The sequence below is a fragment of the Sciurus carolinensis genome, chromosome 2 (genome assembly GCF_902686445.1).
Source record: "Sciurus carolinensis chromosome 2, mSciCar1.2, whole genome shotgun sequence".
In the NCBI taxonomy this organism is placed as follows: Eukaryota; Metazoa; Chordata; class Mammalia; order Rodentia; family Sciuridae; genus Sciurus; species Sciurus carolinensis.
In genome coordinates, this window is record NC_062214.1 from 70,986,514 (window position 1) to 71,010,420 (window position 23,907).

Consider the following 23,907-nt stretch of genomic DNA (forward strand, 5'->3'; position numbering starts at 1 on the left):
GGAAGAAAATGATTCAAACAAATCTAGATTCTATATTAATAGAATCCAATGACAGTATGTTAGAAGAAATGTCAGAAAAGGACTTCAGATTATACATGATTAAGATGATTCGTGAAGCAAAGGATGAGATAAGAGAGCAAATGCAGACAATAAATGATAATACCAATAAGCTGAAAGAGCACCTGCAGGAATCAAAAGATCATTTCAACAAAGAGATAGAGATTTTCAAAAAAAAAAAAAAAAAAAAAAAAAAAAACAAAAACAACGGAAATCCTTGAAATGAAGGAGACAATAAACCAAATAAAAAACTCAATGGAAAGCATCACCAAAAGACTGGACCACTTGGAAGATAGAACCTCAGACAATGAAGACAAAATATTTAATCTTGAAAATAAAGTTACCCAAACAGAGAAGACAGTAAGAAATCATGAACAGAATCTCCAAGAACTATGGGACATCATGAAAAGACCAAATTTAAGAATTATTGGGATTGAGGAAGGCACAGAGATATAAATCAAAGGAATGAACAACCTATTCAATGAAATAATATCAGAAAATTCCCAAACCTGAAGAATGAAATGGAAAATCAAATACAAGAGGCTTACAGAACACCAAATGCACAGAATCACAACAGATCCACACCAAGGCATATTATAATGCAAATGCCTAACATTCAAAATAAAGATAGGATTTTGAAGGCCGTGAGAGAAAAGCATCAGATTACATATAGGGGAAGACCAATACGGATAGCAGCCGACTTCTCAACCCAGACTCTAAAAGCTAGAAGGGCCTGGAACAACGTATTTCAAGCTCTGAAAGAACATGGTTGCCAACCAAGAATCCTATACCCAGCAAAACTAACCTTCAGATTTGAAGATGAAATAAAATCCTTTCATGATAAACAAAAGTTAAAAGAATTTACAAATAGAAAGCCTGCACTACAGAATGTTCTCAAAAAAATATTCCATGAGGAGGAAATGAAAAACAACAATGGAGGTCAGCAAAGGGAGGAACTACCTTAGAGAAAAAACACTCAAAGGAGAAACCAAGCCAACTTAAAACCAAAAATAATCAAAATGACTGGGAATACAAATCATATCTCAATCATAACCCTGAACGTTAATGGCCTAAACTCAGCAATCAAAAGTCATAGACTGGCAGAATGGATTAAAAAGAAAGACCCAACAATATGCTGCCTGCAAGAGACTCATCTCATAGAAAAAGACATCCACAGACTAAAGGTGAAAGGATGGGAAAAACCTACCACACACCTGGACTCAGTAAAAAAGCGGGGGTTTCCATCCTCATATCAGATAAAGTAGACTTCAAGCCAAAGGTAGTTAGAAGGGATAAAGAAGGACATTTCATACTGCTTAAGGGAACCATAAATCAGGAAGACATAACGATAGTAAATATTTATGCCCTAAACAATAGTGCATCCCTGTACATCAAACAAATCCTTCCCAATTTCAGGAATCACATAGACCACAACACAATAATTCTGGGTGACTTTAATGCACTGCTGTCACCATTAGATAGATCTTCCAAACAAAATCCAACCAAAGAAACCATAGAACTCAATACCATAATCAATAACCTAGACTTAATAGACATATAAAGAATATTCCATCCATCAACGAGCTGATTCACTTTCTTCTCAGCAGAACATGGAACCTTCTCGAAAATAGATCATATGTTATGCCACAAAGCAGCCATTAGGAAATTCAAAAAAATAGAGATACTGCCTTGTGTTCTATCAGATCATAATGGATTGAGAGTAGAAATCAATGACAAAATAAAAAAGAGAAATTACTCCAACACCTGGAGACTAAATAATATGTTATTGAATGAAATATGGATAAAAGAAAACATCAGGGAGGAGATAAAAAAATTCTTAGAGGTCAATGAGAATGACAATACAACATATCAAAATCTCTTGGACACTAGGAAAGCAGTACTAAGAGGAAAAGTCAATGCATGAAGCGCATTCCAGTAAAGAATGAAAAGTCAACAACTAAATGACCTAACATTACAGCTCAAAGCCCTAGAAAAAGAAGAACAGAATAACAGCAAAAGTTGCAGAAGACAGGAAATAATTAAAATCAGAGCTGAAATCAATGAAATTCAAACAAAAGAAACTATTCAAAAAATTGACAAAACAAAAAGTTGGTTCTTTGAGAAAGTAAACAAAATAGACAAGCCCTTAGCCACACTAACAAAGAGAAGGAGAGAGAAGACTCAAATTACTAAAATTCATGATGCAAAGGAAATATCACGACAGACACCACTGAGATACAGAACATAATGAGAAGCTACTTTGAAAATGTGTAGTCCAACAAAATAGAAACTACCGAAGACATTGACAAATTTCTAGAGACATATGCTCCTCCCAAACTGAACCAGGAGGACATACACAATTTAAACAGATCAATATCAAGCAATGAAATAGAAGAAGCCATTAAAATCTACCATCCAAGAAAAGCCCAGGACCAGATGGATTCTCAGCCGAATTCTACAAGACCTTCAGCAAAAAACTCATTCCAATACTTTTCAAAGTATTCCAGGAAATAGAAAAGTAGGGTACCCTACTGAACTCATTTTATGAAGCTAATATCACCCTCATACCCAAACCAGGAAAAGACACATCAAAGAAAGAAAATTTTAGACCATTATCCTTGATGAATATAGATGCAAAGATCCTTAACAAAATATTGGCAAACCGTATCCAAAAACATATTAAGAAAATTGTGCACCACGATCAAGTGGGGTTCATCCCTGGAATGCAAGGATGGTTCAACATTCGCAAATCAATAAATGTAATCCATCATGTCGATAGACTTAAGGATAAGAATCATATGGTTATTTCAATTGACGCAGAAAAAGTGTTTCACAAAATACAACACCCCTTCATGCTCAAAACACTAGAAAAAATAGGGATAGTAGGTACATACCTGAACATTGTAAAGGCTCTTTATGCTGAGCCCATGGCCAACATCATTCTTAATGGAGAAAAACTGAAACCATTCCCTTTAAAAATGGGAACAAGACAGGGATATCCTCTTTCACCACTTCTATTCAACATTGTCCTTGAAACTCTAGCCAGAGCAATTAGGCAGACTAAAGAAATTAAAGGGATACGAATAGGAAAAGAGGAACTTAAGTTGTCACTATTTGCGGATGACATGATTCTATATTTAGAGGATCCAAAAACTCCTCCAGAAAACTTCTAGACCTCATCAATGAATTCAGCAAAATAACAGGCTATAATATCAACACGAATAAATTTAAAGCATTTTTATATGCAAGCGATGAAACAGTTGAAAGGGAAATGAGGAAAACAACCCCATTTGCAATAGCCTCAAAAACAATAAAATACTTGGGAATCAATCGAACCAAAGAGGTAAAATATCTCTACAATGAAAACTACAAAACATTGAAGAAAGAAATTAAGGAAAACCTTAGAAGATGGAAAGATCTCCCATGTTCTTGGATAGGCAGAATTAATATTGTCAAAATGGTCATACTACCAAAAGTGCTATACAGATTCAATGCAATTCCAATTAAAATCCCAATGACGTACCTTACAGAAATAGACCAAGCAATCATGAAATTCATCTGGAAGAATAAGAAACCCAGAATAGCTAAAGCAATCCTTAGCAGGAAGAATGAAACAGGGGGTATCACAATACCAGAACTTCAACTATACTACAAAGCAATAGTAACAAAAATGGCATGGTATTGGCACCAAAATAGACAGGTAGATCAATGGTACAGAATAGAGGACATGGACACAAACCCAAATAAATACAATTTTCTCATACTAGACAAAGACTTCAAAAATATGCAATGGAGAAAAGATAGCCTCTTCAACAAATGGTGCTGGGAAAACTGGAAATCCATATGCAACAGAATGAAATTAAACCCCTGTCTCTCACCATGCACAAAACTCAGCTCAAAATGGGTCAAGGACCTCGGAATCAGACCAGAGACCCTGCATCTTATAGAAGAAAAGGTAGGTCCTAATCTTCAACTTGTTGGCTTAGGATCAGACTTCCTTAACAGGACTCCCACAGGAAATAAAAGCAAGAATCAACAACTGGGATAGACTCAAACTAAAAGGCTTTCTCTCAGCAAAGGAAACTATCAGCAATGCGAAGAGAGAGCCTACAGAGTGGGAGAATATCTTTGCCACTCATACTTCAGATAGAGCACTCATTTCCAGAATATATAAAGAACTCAAAAAACTCTACACCACGACTACAAATAATCCAATCAACAAATGGGCTAAGGATATGAACAGACACTTCACAGAAGAAGATCTACAAGTAATCAACAAACATATGAAAAAATGTTCACCATCTTTAGTGATAAGAGAAATGCAAATCAAAACTACCCTAAGATTCCATCTCACCCCAATTAGAATGGTGATTATCAAGAATACAAGCAACAATAGGTGTTGGAGAGGATGTGGGGAAAAAGGTACACTCATTCATTGTTGGTGGGGTTGCAAATTAGTGCAGCCACTCTGGAAAGCAGTATGGAGATTCCTTAGAAAACTTGGAATGGACCTATCATTTGACCCAGCTATCCCACTCCTTGGCCTATATCCAAAGGACTTAAAATCAGCATACTACAGAGATACAACCACATCAATGTTCACAGCTGCTCAATTCACAATAGCCAGATTGTGGAACCAACCTAGATGCCCTTCAATTAATGAATGGATAAAGAAACTGTGGTATTTATATACAATGGAATATTACTCAGCTATAAAGAATAATAAAATTATGGCATTTGCAGGCAAATGGATGCAGTTGGAGAATATCATGTTAAGTGAGATAAGCCAATCTCAAAAATCCAAAAGGCGAATGATCTTGCTGATAAGCGGATGATGATACATAATGGGGGATGGGAGGGAGGCAAGAATGGAGGAAGGAGGGACTGTATAGAGGGAAATGAGAGGTGGGAGGGGTGGGGGGGAAGGAAAAAAATAACAGAATGAATCAAACATCATTACTCTATGTAAATGTATGAATATGCAAATGGTATGCTGTTACTCCATGTACAAACAGAAACAATATGTATCCCATTTGTTTACAATAAAAATAAATTAAAAAAAAGAATGTTCAGACATGAAATGCAAAATGATTATATTATAAGAGTTGTAACCTAAGGACCACTGATAAAGGTTAACTTGTAGACAGGTAGGGGGTAGCTGGAGGAAGCAGGTCAGTGGGGGTGTGACTTAGAGGTTTATATTTTGTCTCTGGTGACAGGAGCTCTCTCTCTGCTTCCTGATTGCCATATCCTGAACTGCTCCCTTCTACCGCACCCACCCTTCTGCCATCCAGCCCAGAGCTATACAGTTGGCAGATCATGGGTTGAACCTCTGAAGTCATGAGTCAAACAAACTTTTCCTCCTCTAAGTTGGTCTATTGATCACACTGATGAAAAAGCTTACTAAAACAACACATAAGTATATATTATCTGAAATGTGTCCATGAGTTCACTAAGAACATGTCCAATTACCTTCATAGCAGTGCTACTTATAATCATCAAAAAATGGAAAGGGCCCAGATATTATGAATCAAATGTGTCCCCTCCAAATTCATAGATTGAACATTAACCCCCAGTGTCACTGTACTTGGAGAGGGGTTCTCTAAGGAGTTTATTAAATTAAATAAGTTCGTAAGGGTGGGGCCTTGATTAAATAGGATTCACGTCTTATGAGAGACAATAGAGAGCTCTCACTCTTAATTTCCCTACCAGTTCATGCACACACTGAGGAAAAGACAGGTGAGAACATGGCTAGAATGAAGCTGAGTACAAGCCAGAAAGACAGCCCTCAACAGGAACTAAACTGACCAGTACCTTGATCTAGGACATCCAGGCTCCAGAACCGTGATAAATTTCTGTTATAAGCCACCTACTCTATGGCATTTTGTTATTTCAACTTCAACTAAGATGCTGCATTAGTTCATTTTCTATTGCCTATAAAATAATACCACAGACTGGGTAAGTTTGAATGAAAAAAGGTTTATTTTGGCTCATGGTTCTGGAGGTCCAAGGGCAAGGCCCTGCATCTGTTGTTGACCTTCCTGCTGGCAGCAACCCAAGGCAATTGAGGACCTGGCACAGTAAGAGAAAGGAAGATGTCTGTGCGTGTGTGTGTGTGTGTGTGTGTGTGTGTGTACTTGTGTACACATGTATATGCATGTATATGTGTTCTGGTCTCTCTTTCTTCTTAAAAAGTCACCAGGATTTGCTCAAGGGGCTCTGTCCTTATGATCTTATCCAATTCAAATCCCCTCCCAAAGGCCCCACCTCTGAACACAATAGTCGGATTAAGTTTCCTCACTCTTAATACCTCACAGTAAGGATTAAATTCCAACACAGGATGCTTTGGGAGACATGCCCAAACCATAGCAGACACCAAATGTCAAATCAACAATATAATGAATAAATAATTTGTAGTAAATGCACACACTGCAGTACATTGTAGCTCTAAGGATAAATAAACTGTAGTTACATTTAACTATGGGTTAATTGCATAAACTTAATGCTAGATGAAAGAATACAGAACTTAACCCATTCATGATGCCATTATATAAAACTCAAAAACAGGTGAAATAAATCTATGCTGTTAGAAGTCACTTTCCTTGATCTTAGTCTTTGTTATAAAATGCATTCTGTTCTATACTTAAGGGTTTGTTCCATATTTTCCTGGGTGTTATGTTTCAAAGAGTTAAAAATGACAAGGTGAGGGGTCTAGCTCTGGCTATTATCATAAGGGATGATAATCACTATGGAAGTGTATATCTGAGAAGCCAGTCTGGAGACAAAAGAAAAGATCCAGGTGGTGAATTTTCGGGAAGCAAATCCTTCAGAAAACTCCAAGTTGAGAATATTTCTACCTTACATTATTTTTTTTCCCATAAAATGTAAAGGAGTGTTTCTGAAATATTTAAGGGACACTCTAGATGTTTACTGAGCCTATAAAATCCCAAGGCTAAGTCATAAAACCCTTAATATATATTGTCACTATAGTTCACTTTAATATCACTTTTTTTTCCTTATTTTCCCCTAGAATTGTTGATAGTCTGTGTTTTCATAGATCAGAGCCACTTCAATTTTATTTCAACACTTTGAAGTCTAAGTTCTTCTTTCTTAGCAAACTCCACTGACCAACTTTCTGTTCATGTCTAACACCTAGATTAAAAGTGAATTCAGTAAAGTAGCAGGTTACAAGATCAATGCTCATAAATCCAATGCATTTTTATACATAAGTGATGAATCTTTACAAAGAGAAGTTAGGAAAACTACCCCATTCACAATAGCATCAAAAAAATAAAATACTTGGAAATTAATCTAACTAAAGAGGTTAAAGACCTCTATAATGAGAACCTCAGAACACTAAAGAAATTAAAGAAAACCTTAGAAGATGGAAAGATCTCCCATGTTCTTGGATAGGCAGAATTAATATTGTCAAAATGGTCATACTACCAAAAGTGCTATACAGATTCAATGCAATTCCAATTAAAATCCCAATGATGTATCTTACAGAAATAGAGCAAGCAATTATGAAATTCATCTGGAAGAATAAGAAACCCAGAATAGCTAAAGCAATCCTCAGCAGAAAGAGCGAAGCAGGGGGTATCGCAATACCAGAACTTCAACTATACTACAAAGCAATAGTAACAAAAATGGCATGGTATTGGTACCAAAATAGACAGGTAGATCAATGGTACAGAATAGAGGACATGGACACAAACCCAAATAAATACAATTTTCTCATACTAGACAAAGGTGCCAAAAATAGGCAATGGAGAAAAGATAGCCTCTTCAACAAATGGTGCTGGGAAAACTGGAAATCCATATGCAACAGAATGAAACTAAACCCCTATCTCTCACCCTGCACAAAACTCAACTCAAAATGGATCAAGGACCTCAGAATCAGACCAGAGACCCTGCATCTTATCGAAGAAAAAGTAGGTCCAAATCTTCAACTTGTTGGCTTAGGATCAGACATCCTTAACAGGACTCCCTTAGCACAAGAAATAAAAGCAAGAATCAACAACTGGGATAGATTCAAACTAAATAGCTTTCTCTCAGAAAAGGAAACTATCAGTAATGTGAAGAGAGAGCCTACAGAGTGGGAGAAAATCTTTGCCACTCATACTTCAGATAGAGCGCTAATTTCCAGAGTATATAAAGAACTCAAAAAACTGTACATCAAGAATACAAATAATCCAATCGACAAATGGGCTAAGGATGTGAATAGACACTTCACAGAAGAAGATCTACAAGCAATCAACAGATATATGAAAAAATGTTCAACATTTTTAGTAATAAGAGAAATGCAAATCAAAACTACCCTAAGATTCCATCTCACCCCAATTAGAATGGAGATTATCAAGAACACAAGCAACAATAGGTGTTGGCGAGGATGTGGGGAAATAGGTACACTCATACATTGTTGGTGGGATTGCAAATTAGTGCAGCCACTCTGGAAAGCAGTATGGAGATTCCTCAGAAAGCTTGGAATAGAACCACCATTTGACCCAGCTATCCCACTCCTTGGCCTATACCCAAAGGACTTAAAATCAGCATACACAGAGATACAGTCACATTAATGTTCATAGCTGCTCAATTCACAATAGCCAGATTGTGGAACCAACCTAGATGTCCTTCAATTGATGAATGGATAAAGAAACTGTGGTATATTTATACAATGGAATATTACTCAGCCATAAGGAATGATAAAATTATGGCATTTGCAGGCAAATGGATGCAGTTGGAGAATATCATGTTAAGTGAGATAAGCCAATCTCAAAAAACCAAAGGACGAATGATCTCGCTGATAAGCGCATGATGACACATAATGGGGGGTTAGAGGGGTTAGTGTTAGGGTTAGGGTTAGGGTTAGGGTTAGGGTTGGGGGGGCATGAATGGAGGAAGGAAGGACTGTATAGAGGGAAAAGAGGGGTGGGAGGGGTGGGAGGAAGGTAAAAAATAACAGAATGAATCAAACAAAATTACCCTATGTAAATTTATGATTACACAAATGGTATGCTTTGACTCCATGTACAAACAGAAAAACAACATGTATCCCATTTGTTTACAATAAAAAAAAAGGAGCACCTTTTTAGTATTCCCTCTTCACACAAAAATAAAAATGAGAACGCAGTGATAACTGATTAGTGACTTAATGAATAATTTTTTAATCTTGTGAGATCTGTTTAGCCACCATATATTATGGGACTGTTACAGAAAAATTAAAACAAAGGCCACAGTTTAGGTCTACCCCAAAGCTAATAGCCCATAACCACGTAGCCAAACTTAAGTTACCCTGATTTAGTCTCATCATAAAGGAAACACAAACTGTAAAGCAATACTTCTTTGTCAGCATGATTAAATAAAATGAAGCCAATCAGCAGTGAAGGAATCGGCTTAACCTGCTCTACTTGCTCTGAAAAGAATGTTAATGTGTAACAATCAATCACAAAAAAGGTCATGAGACTTCCTCTTCTATGCTTTATTAATGGTGCCAAAACTGCTATTTCTTCCCCTTCTTTGTTCAGATCTTTGGTTTGTGTATGCATAAATTTTAAAGTTTTTCTAACATAATCTGATTCTATTTTTGACAAGATTTTAGAATCAGTCACCATGCATTTGAGGAATATTAAGTGTGAAGATCAAAGACTGCTGTCATCTGTGGGACCTCTGGATCTGTGCATCTCTGTCAGAAGCTCCTGCTTAGGACTCTGTGCAATGTGTCCTTCTATGAATGTGTGACTTCACTGTGTAATTCCTATTTAACCTCTCAAAGAGTGCTCCTCTGGAGATTTTCCCCAGTGTTGGTGACTTACATTTTAAGGAAAACAATGAATTGTGCCATTCATAAATGGAAAGTGGCATTTGCAATAAGTATCCTGAGGGAGAGAGTGACAGTTCCCAAGGTTCTAAGCTGGATCAAGGAGGTATTGTGCCACGGTCAGGGGCAGGAGCATGTAGAGCTAGGCTCTGACCTGCCTCTGCCATTTTCAGACTAGGGAGGTAAGGGTAGACAGTTTTTCTTCTCTGGGACTCTGGTTATTTTCATGTTGGTAATCACATGCAAATGATGTGAGATTTAGAAGTAACAAATGACACAATTAATGCCCCTGACACATGATGGACCCTCGATACATCATTCAGTTATGCTATATAACTGTACATAATGGAGTCATCATAGTACCTGTCTTACCCCACCCACGATGACCATATCTGTGGCTCAGACTGTAAAGCAAGTCCAGGAAAAGTACAGTTTCCTTAGAGGGCTTAGAGATACGCTGTTTTGAAATTTGAAATCTTTGAGAGTAGAATTCAAGAGCCATAACATTATAATAAAGCAATTCAGGTGTAATTGTTAGAAGTGGCACATCAGGAAATTGGGAAAATTTCCTTGGTCACCACATATTCAACATGATTCAATCTCTCATTGTGTATCTTTTAGCATAGCAGGCTTGTTATCCTGTAAATAATACCACTACATCTGTGGCAGGCAGACTTTCTAAAGCAGTCCCAAGATTCCCACCTCCTGGTGGCCAACCCTGTGTAATTCCCTCCCCTGAGTGTGGATGGGACCTGCCTATGATGGGATGTCACTCTTATGATTAGATTACAATACAAGGTGAGGAGAAGGTACTTTGTGGATATAAGTAGTTGACTCAGGGTCAACCAAAGGGAAAATTATTTCAGGTTGGCTGGACCTAACTGGGAGAGCTCTTTAAAAGAGGGTTTAGTGATCAGAGTGATTTGGAGAGAGAGGGTAGAGGGTGGACTATAGAGGGAAGAGGAGAGCATGGGGAGAGAAGAGAAGTTCTCTGGTTGGCCTTGAAGAAGTAAGCTTTCAAGTTGTGAAGAGAGCTACAGGGCAAGGACCCAGTGCAGGGCAGCTCTCCAGGTAGCCTTGGACAGCCCCAGGTGGTCTCCCTTTCCTGTGTGTTATTTTCTAGAATAACTGCAGAATGTGCTGGATATGCAACATCCTGAGATAAGAAGGGACCTGTCCAGAACAGCCCCAGATCTGTATTGTTTCCTCCTAGAAGAGCAAGTTCTTCAATGCTTTAGCCCAATGACTACTCTTTCCTGTGGGGTATCAAACCCAGAGAAGGCTGCTTTTCAGGTTCCCTTAGCTGTAGTGCGAGCGGGGCATATATAGATGAGACTCTCTGCCTTGAGTGGCTCTCTTAAGGCCTGCCATGAATCTTAGGTTTTTGTTGTCTCTTGATGCCTCGCTGTAAGTGATAAACCTGTGTCATGTAACTTCTTGTGTTTGTGAGTGTTCTGTTGCACCAGACAGGGGCAAGTAATCTTGCACAGTGAACCTGCTTCACACCTAGGTCTTTGGGGCAAGATCTAGGCTCTAAGAGCATCTGTGGCCAACAGCTAGCAAGAAAATGGGACCTTAGTTATTTGGCTGCAAGGAACTGAATTTTTTCATCAATCCGAGAGGGCTTAAAAGTGGATCCTCCCTTAGATGAGACTCCAGATGAGGACACAGCCAGCTGACACTTTGATTTCAGCCTTGAGGCACTCTGAGCAGAGTCTCAGATGTGGCTAAAACATTCTAAAGTGCCAACTCACAGAAACTGTGAGATGACAAATTTATGCTGTTTTAAGCTGCTAAATGTCTGGTGATTTGTTATTCAGTACTGTATCCTTTAGCCAAAGGACATTCAAATGGAATTCTTTTCACATTCCTATCCCAGGAGTGTTTAGGTGGTGTCTAGGATGCATGCCTGTGTCCTTGAAGTTAAGGGGAGCTATGCAAGATGAAACACCTGAACCCACAAAGGCAAATGAACAGTTACTGGGAACTGTGCAAAGAACACTGTGGCCCAGGCTGGTGAAAACGTGCACAACCAGGAGAGGACAGAGAGGCAGGCTACAGCCTGCCAGAGAGGCTGGTGGGTGGATGACAAGGCTTATTGGATCGACTTCTGCTGGCTTCCAGAAGCAAAGACCTTTACCCAGATGAGAGCACTCCTGGGGCTATAAATTGGGCATGATCACGTTGGGAAGACAACTTGACCATGACAAATGCCAGCACTTTCCAACTTCTGGAGAATCAAAAATGACCACATGGTATTCCAACATCTTCAGCCAAAACCCAGAGTGGGATGCCCAAGACGATGGCATTCTTCATATGCAGAATGTGCTGAGAGGGTTCAAAAAGGGGTCACAGTTCAATGTTCCCATTCCTGGCTTTGACAGAGTGGTTAATCACATCTCCCATGTTATCACTTAAAACCAGGAAAAAAAACACAGGAGTTGACATTGTGAATATCTTAAAATCTGAGCTCCTATAACAAAACAAAACAAAAAAAATCACAAGCCAATACCATCAAGTGAGGTTGGTAGTTTCGTGGGTGGGGAGCTATTAGTCACTTGTTCTGACTTCTGAGTAGCATTCCTTCGATTCATACATGATAATGGGACTGATTAACTTGAATGTTGTAACAGATGGTTACCACACAGTTTAAAATAAGATGCCAGTTTGCTCATCCCCACGAAGACACTTCCATGAAAGAAAACAAAATGTGACAATTTTCCATGAGAAAGATGAGGGATTTCTTGCCCTACGATTCCTTTGAATATCACTGGAGTGCACATCTACCCCTAGAACTACCAGATCCTCTCTCTGGGCATTGTTGCGCCTTGCAAGTGCTTCTGTGAGAGTTGCCTCTCTGGGATGTGATACTTGGCTCCCAGTCTGTCTTCCTATGTCTTTGGAGCTTCTTTGGGATAGGAATCTTGTGTTTCTTGTCTTGGTAGTTCTTGATGCTAACAATAGTGTTTGGCACACAATAGTTGTTCAATAAATGCTTACTAAATGAACAATTATAACACACGGGAAAATGACTTATCCTTCTGGCCAAATGTTTTGAAAATTAATGAAAAAAATATATCAGTCTGAAAATAATATAAAATACTACTTAAGCAGCCATTTCTTCAATATTTAGGGTTTCTCAAGCATTGCGCAAACATTACTTGGTTACTTTTCGTACTGGCCCTACAAGAAGGGGTAACTTGTGACCTGATCACAAATGAGAATCTGAAGCCCTACGATGGTGGCCTGATGAGGACCGTGCTGCAAACAGTATGGTGCTAAGGCATGAACCCTGATCTCTGTCCCTCTGACACTTGGTCTAAGCTCTGTGCTCAACACGTGCCAGGCCCACAGAGGAACATTGTACCTCCAGGCCTGCCCACCAGGGGCCTCTGCTCTGAATGATGGGTGGAGGGTACTCCAAGCACTGCCTATCAGAAGACAGATCTGGAATTAGGAAACATGTGGAACTGTCTTTAGGGACAAGGAATGGTCCCATTAAACAGGACACCAATGGAAACCTCATGAAACAGAGGGAAGGGGAGCATGCTATAGTTTGGATATTGTGTGTCCCTCAAAGGCACAAGTGTTTGCAGACTTGGTCTTCCACTGTGATGCTAATGGAGGTGATGGGACCTTTAGAAGGTGGAAACTAGTAGGAGGAATTTAGGTCACTGGGGGCATGCCCTTGAAGGGAACATTGACACCCCTTCTCTTTCTTTCTCTCTGCTTTCTAGCTGCCAGGAGGTAAACAGACCTCCTCCAATATGTATCCCACCCTGATTACATTGTGCCACCACAGGCCCAAAGCAATAGGGCCAAGCAACCATGGATTGAAACCTCTGAGACAACAAGCCAAAATAAATCTTTTCTCTTATTAAGTTGATTATCTCAGGAATTGTTACAGAAGCACAGAGTTGACTAACTCAGGGTATAAAAGCAGCAGGGAAAAAAGAGATGATACAGGGGCTGGGGTTGTGGCTTAGTGATAGAGCACTTGCCTGGCAATGTGTGAGGCACTGGGTTCAATTCTTAGCACTGCATAAAAATAAATAAAATAAAGGTCCATTGAAAACTAAAAGCATATTTAAAAAAAAAAAGAAAGAGATGATGCAGTAGCCCTTGAGAGCTACTGGGTGGGATGACACTTCCTGTCCCTTCTCTGCTCCCAAGCATTGTACTGCTTTGGGTTCTTTGTTTCCCTGAAAACCTTGGTCTCAGCAGTCAAATCCACTGGTCAATTCCTAGTGCTCAGGTACCCTGAAATAGGCACATTTGGTACCATGCACAACTTCTTACTTGAAAACACCTTCCCTGGGCTTCAGGCTGCTGTCAATCCCTGGCTTGCTTTTTCTGTTTCCCAATCCATGTGTTCTCTGTCTCCTCTGCAAGATGCCCCTTGTGATCACAAACCCTCAGTACTGGAGCACCCCAGCTGGAGTTCTTGCACGGTTTCTCTTTTTCTGTCCCTGCTCCAGAAAAATGCATCTAACTGATGCTCATCACTGCAGAGAGCTGTGTTAGGGGCATGGTGGGAGGGTCCTTCCAGGAGCTCACTCCACCAATTTTACCATATACTTAGGAGCTCCCACATTCGCGCCCGTAGCCCTGACCTCTGTAACTTCAGATTCACATGTTCAACTAGACAGCAACTTTACAGGAACCCCTGGTTTTTCCCGACAGTACTGGCTTCTTCATCTCTTCCACCCCACCCCACATGGCACCATTATCTACCCACATGGTATGGGCAACATTCTTGGGGTCACATTGACCCTTCTGTCTGCCACAGCCCCATCCAGTTCCTCAGCAGGGCCTGGAGGTCTCCCACTGAAACATGCCTTGCTTTGATATCTACCTACTTTTTATCACTCCCATTGCTATCCAACAGCCTTGATCATTTCCTTTCTCCTGGACTATAGCAGCTGCCTCCTGCCTGTTCCTCCTGCGGCTTCTCTTATAACCCTGTCATCCATTCTTGATAGAGAACTAGAATCTGTCAGATGTGAATGAAAACATGTCACTTACCTTCTCAAAACCCTCTGAAGGCTGCATATGCTCCCTAAAGTTGAGCCCAAAGGACTCCTGAAGGTGCCCTAGGCCAGGGCTCCAGATCCCCTGCCTTTCTTCCTGGCTTCTTCAGCCCTTGCTGCACCTGCATACATGACACTGGCTTCTGTTAAGAACACCGAGTCTGTGATGTTTTATGTCTCCTATGCCAGGAATGTCAGTGCCCCAGCTGGTTCCATCACTCCCTACCCTCCTCCAGTTTCCTAGGCCCCCTCCCTTCACCTTGTGCTTCCTTACCTTGCTTTGTGACTTCTTCACAGCAGCCAGCATTGCCTCATTTCATATTTATGGTCTACTTGTTTATGGACTTTCATTCTCTCTGGAATTTCATCTTCTCCAGGGCAAAGATTTGTATCTGTTTGGTTTGTGAAGAAGCCCTTGACCTCAACAGGTCTTTCAGTGGGAGCACAGCAAAAGTGTCCATTGGGGAAATCTGTCTCAGTTTGGTAACTGTTATGCATCTCTGATTTTTGTATGGAAGAGAATTCACCTCAAGCAAGCTGAACGACTTGGTCAAGCTCTCCAGCAGATCTGGGACTGGAACCAGGGTTGAGTTGCCTCTGAGGCCTGCAGACCTCCACATTTACGACTCCTCTAGGAGAGTCCCCCCAGTACAATTATCCTCTCATGGAAACAACTCAATGCCATGATTAAGGTGTCCCTAGGGGCTGGGGATATAGTTCAGTTGGTAGAGTGCTTGCCTTACAAGCACAAGGCCCTGGGTTCAATCCCCAGCACTGAAAAAAAAAAAAAAAAAAAAGGTGTCCCTAGGGATTTTTGGACATCTACATTCTTATCTCCTGTGTATTCAATAACTACTGTGTTATACAGATATGCTTCTGCCCTTTGGCTCATGAACATACTGCAGTGCCTCACACAATCAATCTTACCCACATGGCTGTTAACTTCCAGTTGAGGCACTGGATGTCACTTCCTAAACCTAGAGACCCCTGATCTCTAAGTCTTCTTACTGTTGAATGCAGCAGGGCCACCCAATGGAGAAAGGGATGGGTTCTTGGGTTCTCAGTGGTTGGCAAGTCATTAAAGAATGAAAAGTGGTTTCCCTTCTATCCTGGAAGGCCAATCAGTTTTAGCTACTGAAGGTTGGACCCTTTTAATGTGCTCAAGACTGTCATGGGGTGGGTAGGGGTGGTTGTGCCCTCCAGAGTTGTAATGAGGGGGGAAGATTGGTCTCCTCTATCATGGAATCTTTGGGTGTTCAATGCTGGTACTCTACTGGATCTGGAGCCCTCAGAGATAGATGGGGGCTGCCTATCTCCATGCCTGGGGAAGCTGGGCAGATACCTAAAAGACACTCAGGACCTTGAGAAAGTAGAGTCAAGTCCCTAGGATGGACCAGCTGGATCAGAGGTAATGCTAACTAAGCAAAGCCTGTATTTTGCCAATTTTTTGGACTACATGATCCCTGGGTTACTGTATAGCCAAGGAAGGGGAAGTTACCCACCTGGGGTCCTGTGGCAAAAATGCTATTTCTGCCAAACACAACTGGTTCAACTGTACCTTAAACAAATAAACTTTTTTCACTAAATATTTTTTCATATTTATAGTTCAATCTTCCATGTGCATAGGAAATAATATTGCATATAAGTAGTTTATTCACAACTCTTTTAAGCACTAAACTATGAGAAAGAAGAATTTGCACCTTCCACCCAGTTGTACTGGGTAGTTTTCTCAGATCACAGTTTTATGGTAGAGTTTTGTTTTCCCTATGGACAGTGACAGTCGAGGCCCCAAACACAGTCTAAGGGGTGAGGGGAGCAAGAAGCTGCTGCCAGATGGACTGCAGGGCTGGGGATCCCCACAGAATTTGAATACAGAAAGAGTCCAAGCAATAATCTAGTTTAAGCTCTTGCTTAAGGGTAGAGAAAAAGAAAAGTTCAGAAGAGTCAGATAGATAGTGGGCTGGGCTTGTGTTCCCACCAGCCTAGAGAAGGCCTTACCCTACAGAGAGGACACATAACACATTTGCCCATGCACTTCCCTTGTTTTCCATGTGGGGAGTACGGAGGCATGTTGTGCCATAGGCTGCCTGTTCGAGGCAGAACATTGACCTTCAGACTCATTGCTCTGTGAGTGCCTTTGATTGCGTCCTGAGGTGTGGGCTGGTGGCTTCCCCTCAGCCTCTTGCTAGCATAGACTAGGGGCTTCTCCACTGCTGCATGGGCTGGGTTCTGGATCTCTGCTTCCATTCTCCGTTCTCAGTGCACAATATAAACAATGAGCAGTTTGAGAATTTAACATCTTAATTTGGTAAGTTTGGGTTTTAAAGAGGTGTTTATCAAGACTGGATGGTTAAAATCAAATAGTACCCTTTAAAAATGCCAGTTAGATAAAATATAAATGATAGAAATCAATATATGATACTGTGGTCCCTTATCAGCAGGGGTATACGTTCCAAGACCCCCAGTGGATAGTGCTGGATACGAACATAGACTTTTCCTATACATGCATACTTATGATAAAGCTTAATTTATAAATTGGGCAAGGTAAGAGACTGATAACAATACATTGTAATGAAAGTTATTTAAACATAAATTCATGATTTCTGGTTTCCATTTAATATTTTCAGAGCACGTTTGATCACAAGTAACTAAAACCTGGGAAAGTGAAACTGCCAATAAGGTGGGGAGCTGCTGCATAGGGCAAAAAATAACAGGAAAGACATCCAAAAGAAGAATCAACTTTTGTTAAGCACGATAGGTCTGACAGGAGAAAGTCGGACTTTACATATGCACCCTTAAACAATACTCTGAGCTTCAAATGAAGCAGTGCGTTTAGGCAACTGCAGCAATTATCTTTGGTACTGGCAATCACTGGGGCTGAACTCCATACAGGTCTAAGCTGCTGCTTCATTTAATTGAGAATAATGCAACTTGCTCCTTTCTTAACCCCTAGTAACTTACCCCTCCTCTATGCAGGGTGAAACTTATTTAAAATATTTTATCTCAGTTAGTCACACGGAAGCATCATTAAAATAGCCAGCTTCCACAGCAGGTGGTTCAGATTACTGTCAGTTCCTATGAATTGTTTCGTGTTTGTGGCTCCGTCAGTGGTGTGGTGGTGAGACAGAGCAGGGGTGTGGGTGCCAATCGCTGGGGTGTTTTTGATGGCTGTGTAGCAGCTGAGATAATATTTTCTCCACAGTCACAATGTGAGTGCCAACACAGTGCCTGTCTTAAAACCAAGCATACTGTTGGTGAGGCTCCCCAGGTCCTGTGTCCAAGCCTTGACTGCAAACCTGCCCAACACAAAAAAGGTCCCACACATCATCATCCCTTCCTCTGTGTAGGCACATCCTGCACCTCTTATAGCAGATGGATGAGGATTGCTCTTGGATTATTCTGACAGGCAATGGCACAAAACCAAGAATATCTAGAAGCTTGGAGCTGGTCAAAATGTCCAACACATTGACTTGTTGGATGTTTCCAATTTTCCCTGAGGATCTACACTCTACCCTTCTGCATGCTGCTCTGAACCCAGAAGGTGAGCTCTTTGCCATCTGTCCTACCCACGAGGAACACTGGTCAGAGCTTGCGTGGTGGAGGAAGAGTATGGTTGGAGTCTATTTCTCCAGCATTTTCTCTCTCCCAAAAGCTACAGCTCTCTCCATACAGCTACTCTCACCCTTTGACTCTTTGATTTGCACAATGGTAGCAACGGCCCCTCCAGGGCTATTTCCTGGCATGGCACTATCCTTCACTGGTATCCTCAAACTCTGCCCATTCCTCAGCAAACAGTCCCTTTACAGAATCCTTTTATCTCATTAGGTTTTGTGCGTCATCTTTTCTTTCCTACTAGGGTCCTGATTAATCCATCCACCAATGTATAACCTATAGATCCTTCTTTTCTGGGTTCTTCTGAAACACTCAAAGGTGCTTGGCAATTTTCCTTGGGTCTTGGCTAAGAGCTGAGATAGGTGCCACTCCCTAATAGTGCATTGTTGGTTGCAGTCCTCAGCAGAACCCTTTCTCCTCTAGCTAGCTCTGCCTTCCTGTTCTTCTGGAATGTCATACCTGGGTGCATGTCCAAGGGCCAGGCATTTGGAAGCGGAGGCTCCACTCCCCAGCAGACAGGAAGAGCTGGTTGAACTCCAATCAGAATGAGAAGGCTATGCTTCCCATCTTCTGTAGGAGAAGTGATTCCCAAGGGCTGAGGACTCATTCTATGTCCACTGCTGGCAGGCAAGGCCCTCACCATGAGGTGTGTGACTTGGGAAGAAGGGCACAGAGTCTTCTATATTATGTCTGAGAAGCCCTGAATGTGATTTTGCAATAATTGTAATGCAAGTGATCATGAGTGGATAGGTATATAGCTTTGTCTTAGGAAGAACCTTTTTCTGTTGCAGACATTGGGTTTGAACTACTTACTTTTTCCAGAGAGACTCCAAAGAAGAGACATTTGTATTGTTCCCTGAACGTCTTCCTTATTCAAATGTTAAGGTGGGAAGAACATGTTCAGGAGAAGAAGACTGAACTTAGGCTTTGTTTTTTCGACCTAGAGGCCAGAAAAGCTGAGAGGGCAAGGGACTGACCACTACATGAGGCATGTGCCACTGAGTACTCAGAAAGCTTCACCAGGCCAGCTGTGTTCTCACCTTTGCAGATGGGGAGCTGAGGCCCAGAGAAGTTACACAACTTGCCCAATGTTCATGGGAATGGATAGGAGTTTCCTATTTTTATTTTAAGCTCAGGATCTTTCCTATCTTTTGTTCATTACCCATGGAGGAGTTGGATGGGTAAAAGAGAGAAGCAAGGCAGAGAAACATGGAGTTCTCTTGGGGGAGGTTCTGGGATTTAGGAGCAAAGGAAACTTCTCAGAAAATATCAGCAAAGCACAACCTGCTCATTGACCCTGCATTCTGCCAGCTCCAGGCAGGATCACATTTGGTCTTTACAGAAGGTTTGGTACCAGCATTGAGAGTCCTGATGAACAACTGCTGGGAGCCTCAGAACATGCATCCTCTTCTTGCTCACTGAGTCAGTTAGGCCAGTTCACTCAATCATTGAACCTAAGGAAAGTGAGCCTGCTGGCAGAAGCAACTCACCTGCCTGCTCCAAAGCTACCATTGTTGCCTGCTCGATCAAGTCCCGCTCGATGAAGCTCCTGAAGTCCTCACTATACACACTCAGATCTGGCAACTGGAATGTGTAGATTGGCATCTCCAGGGGGAACTGCTCATTGTTGCATTCATTTGCCACATGGGACCGGGCCAAAGAGACAATGGCTGAGCTGGCGTGAGAAATCCCCCGGGAAAGTCTCTTCTCTGCAGGGAAGAAGAAAAGATAGTCACAGGGACTGGGTCAGTTTTAAGTGTGGCTCTGTGTGCATGCAAACACATGGGAACAAATAAGTGCATATGCATGCACACATGACACAAACACATGTGTATGCATACACCACACACATGTATACACAGGCACACAGATATACATGAGCACATGTGTACACATGAACACAACACACATTATACATACACAGAGTCAAACCAGGTATACATGCTACACACTAAGCACACACCTGAACATATGCACACACATGTACACATGGCATATGAACATTTAAATGTGAGCACACATATGGATAGATTAAGGTAACTGTACACACTGCACACACATGTAATACATGTACACATACACCACACACACATACACTACACAAGAGTACAAGTAAATATACATATGTGGCATATGCATTTGCACACATACATGTATATATACATTCCATACTACATACATGCCTATATACACAAGTATACATATATGCTAAACATACTATACACATGGATACATATATCCAAGCACACATGTTCATACACACACACTATAATATACCCATAGATATATGGGTATTCAATACACAATATGCACAGTGTACACACACATGCAGGCATAGGACATACCACACATACACATACACATACACATACATGCACATGCACACACTAGTAGAGCCGCACACCCGTATCCTTCCCACACCAGCCCTTCTCCTATAAGCCTTTCCTACCTTCCAGGCCTTCCTGCTGCTGGACTAAAATTTCTACCACCTGGTGTGTGTCCCTTCCTCATGCCTAGCACAGAAGTGCTCAGAGGTGAGCTGCAACTCCACTGCACAAGTGCACATCAAAATTGTCACAGAGCACCAGGCTTGCTTTGGGTCTTGAGTTACATTTAACTCAATCCATCAGAGCCATCCTCTCCTACCACTGAATGGCACAAGGGTGGCCCCTCTTGATTTTTTTGCATTCACATATTTAAAGCAATAAGCAACCTACTCAAGCTTTCTCTGCTGTTCTCAGATTTTTAAGATAGGTTATTTTATCAAAGTTACTCTGATAAACACCTTCCACAATAACATCCTTGGGATATAAATATAAATCTTTACATGTGTTTCTTTTCCATCTGGAAATCCTTTTGTTAACAGCATTCTCAGATATGATGGTCTACTCTGGTCTTATTCTAGTCTAGTCATTCTAACCAATGAATGACTAATGCAGTGTAGAATTTCTCTAAAGCACAATGTATTACTTTGTTAGGAAGTCGATCACCTAAAAAAGTATGCATCTTTGTTCTCTTGATGCATACTTGCTTTTTAAAGTCCTGTGTTTAATGGCTAACATTTAACTTAAACAGGAATTCTTAAACATATGATGTGGGAAATAATTTTTCTTTGTTCCAGCCAGTGTTTGTAACCATGGGTAATTTTTTTAACAACACTTCTTATTTTCTTCAGGAAAAGAGGATAACCAGTGTTTGAATATGAGCATTTTATAAACCCTGTGGCAAATTCCTAAACATATTAACTTGAGACACGGGACACCCATCTCACGTCAGATGAGCCTGCTCACTGTTAGGGATACTCCCTGGAGGTGCACTGCTAGCTGACATACCATGGCCACACAGAAAATCCCAGTCTGTGCCTTACTCCAGAGTAGAAGCTTCCTACAGGCTCATTATTAATAGAATTTGGTTAGAACAGACTAATAGGCAGAGACTTTTGATCTTGTGGCAGGTTAGTTTTAAATTCAAAGTTAATTCTCAGAAGCCACATATATGTGCCCACTTACATGAATGGAAAGTTGAAGACAAAGAATATATTTTAGAAGGGATGGTTTTGATTTACCTGCAATTTCATTCTGAGACAACAGGATTAAGTTGTTTTGAATTTTGAGGAAAAGAAAAAAAAAAGAAGTAAAATCACAGACCTTCAAAAAGAAGAGAAATGGGACACTTGGACTTGGCTTGTTTGTCACTGGGAGATGACCATCCCTTCCTCACTGGGTCCAGATCCTCAAGAACAGGAGCCAAGGAGACCCAAGTAGTTCTGCCTCTTACATACCATGCTGAGCTCACACATTTTTTCATAGACTTTTTAATTTTTTTTTTTTGAGTCTGTAGGAAAGAAGGAACCTCCCCATCTTTGGGGTGTAATGAGGATGGACATCGGGTTTTAGAGAACTGAGGGACCATGCACACTCAAAATCTGTTGGATAGGTGCCCACAAGGCTGCTAAAAACAGTGGGAATTTGTTAACCAGGGGCAACCAGCATTCCTTCTGCACTTAACAATCAGTACCAATTATCAATTTGTAAGAAGCAATTAGGACCTTAGTGGTAAAAAGTGATACGATTAAGCAAATCTAAACATGAAATATTTGGAATGAGTCTCAAGGAAAAAGCATTTTTGAAATAAAAAAAAATTATATTGAAGATCATATAATTACAAATATATGTTCCTAATTCTAACACCTCTCTGTCCCTACCATCACCTCCATGACTGCACATGGGTAACCATACATACTCACATACTGACTTTTATTTGCAGTGCTAGAACCCGGGCCTTCCGCATGCTAGTGCACTGAGTCACACTCTCAGTTCTGATTCTTTAAATATGAACTTAGTGATTCTTCTTTTAGAGATATAAATGGATGAAACATTTTATAGGAATTATCAAGTTCACAGTTGTGCCCCAGGAAACAGAAAGATAAAAAAATAAAATCATAGTGGGAGAATGTATAGAATTTCCCACCTACTGATAAAGCCAACTCCAACATTGATGTTTTAGGCCAGGAGACATATATTGACTATTTCTTGTTTTTTGTGTATCTGATGCTCAGGCATCTGGGGCCTAGCTGACTGGGGAGAAGCTGCCCTCCTAAGGCCAGCCAAGTCTTAGAGAATGACTCCACCATGAGTGAGTCTTTCATATGCAAACCAAGTAATCCAGAGTTTGAACCATGTCCTCTCTCTGGCTCTGGAGGCCCAGGAGGCAATATTCCTTTGCCTTAATCACCCTTGGGTCCAGGTACCACACAACTAGAGACAGGCCTTGTGCCTCAGAGCCAACTGAAATGACTGCAACTAGCCAGGCCACGATCTTCTTGGCCCCTTGCTTGCCTTTCCATAGAACACATAATAAGGGATCTCACCCATGTTTTTCCCTGGTTCCCTCTGCTTCCTGATCCACCATTTGGTGTGTGCCACTGCTTGGCATGTTTTCCCAGGGAACTGTGAGGAAAACTTTCTTCCTTCATTAGCATCCTTTCTCTGTCTGTGTGTCTTACTATACTTGATTAAAATAAATCCTGGGTACATTTTAAAGCAGGTGGACAAAACTTTCATTGAAGGGACAGATATAAATATTTTAGACCCTGTAGGCCACATAGTTGTAGTATTGAATACTCTGTAGCATTAAAACAGCCATAAACAATAAATATATGAATGGGCATGGGGGTATTCTAATAAAAATTTATTTAAAAGCAGTGACCAGATTTGACTTTAGGACCATCACTTGCTGACCTATGATTTATACTGTGGAATGCTTTATTTTCTATTTTAGCATACTGTGATTTCTAAAAAAAAACTCAACTAGTAGAGACATAAACTTAATACAGAAACTATACACTTTCTGTTTTAATAAAAATAGACATATCTGTCTATAAGGTTTAAT

At 40.7% G+C, this 23,907-nt stretch overlaps 1 protein-coding gene across 4 annotated transcripts in view; it reads right to left on the reverse strand.

Annotated features, from left to right (window-relative positions):
* The window catches only part of Otud7a (OTU deubiquitinase 7A), a 341,701-nt gene that overhangs the window by 66,607 nt on the left and 251,187 nt on the right, over window positions 1–23,907 (reverse strand). For all 4 annotated transcript variants that reach the window (XM_047540192.1, XM_047540188.1, XM_047540189.1 and 1 more), the window contains one exon: window positions 20,007–20,225. In XM_047540192.1, coding sequence (XP_047396148.1) covers window positions 20,007–20,225 — 219 coding nt within the window. The remainder of the gene's footprint in view (window positions 1–20,006; window positions 20,226–23,907) is intronic.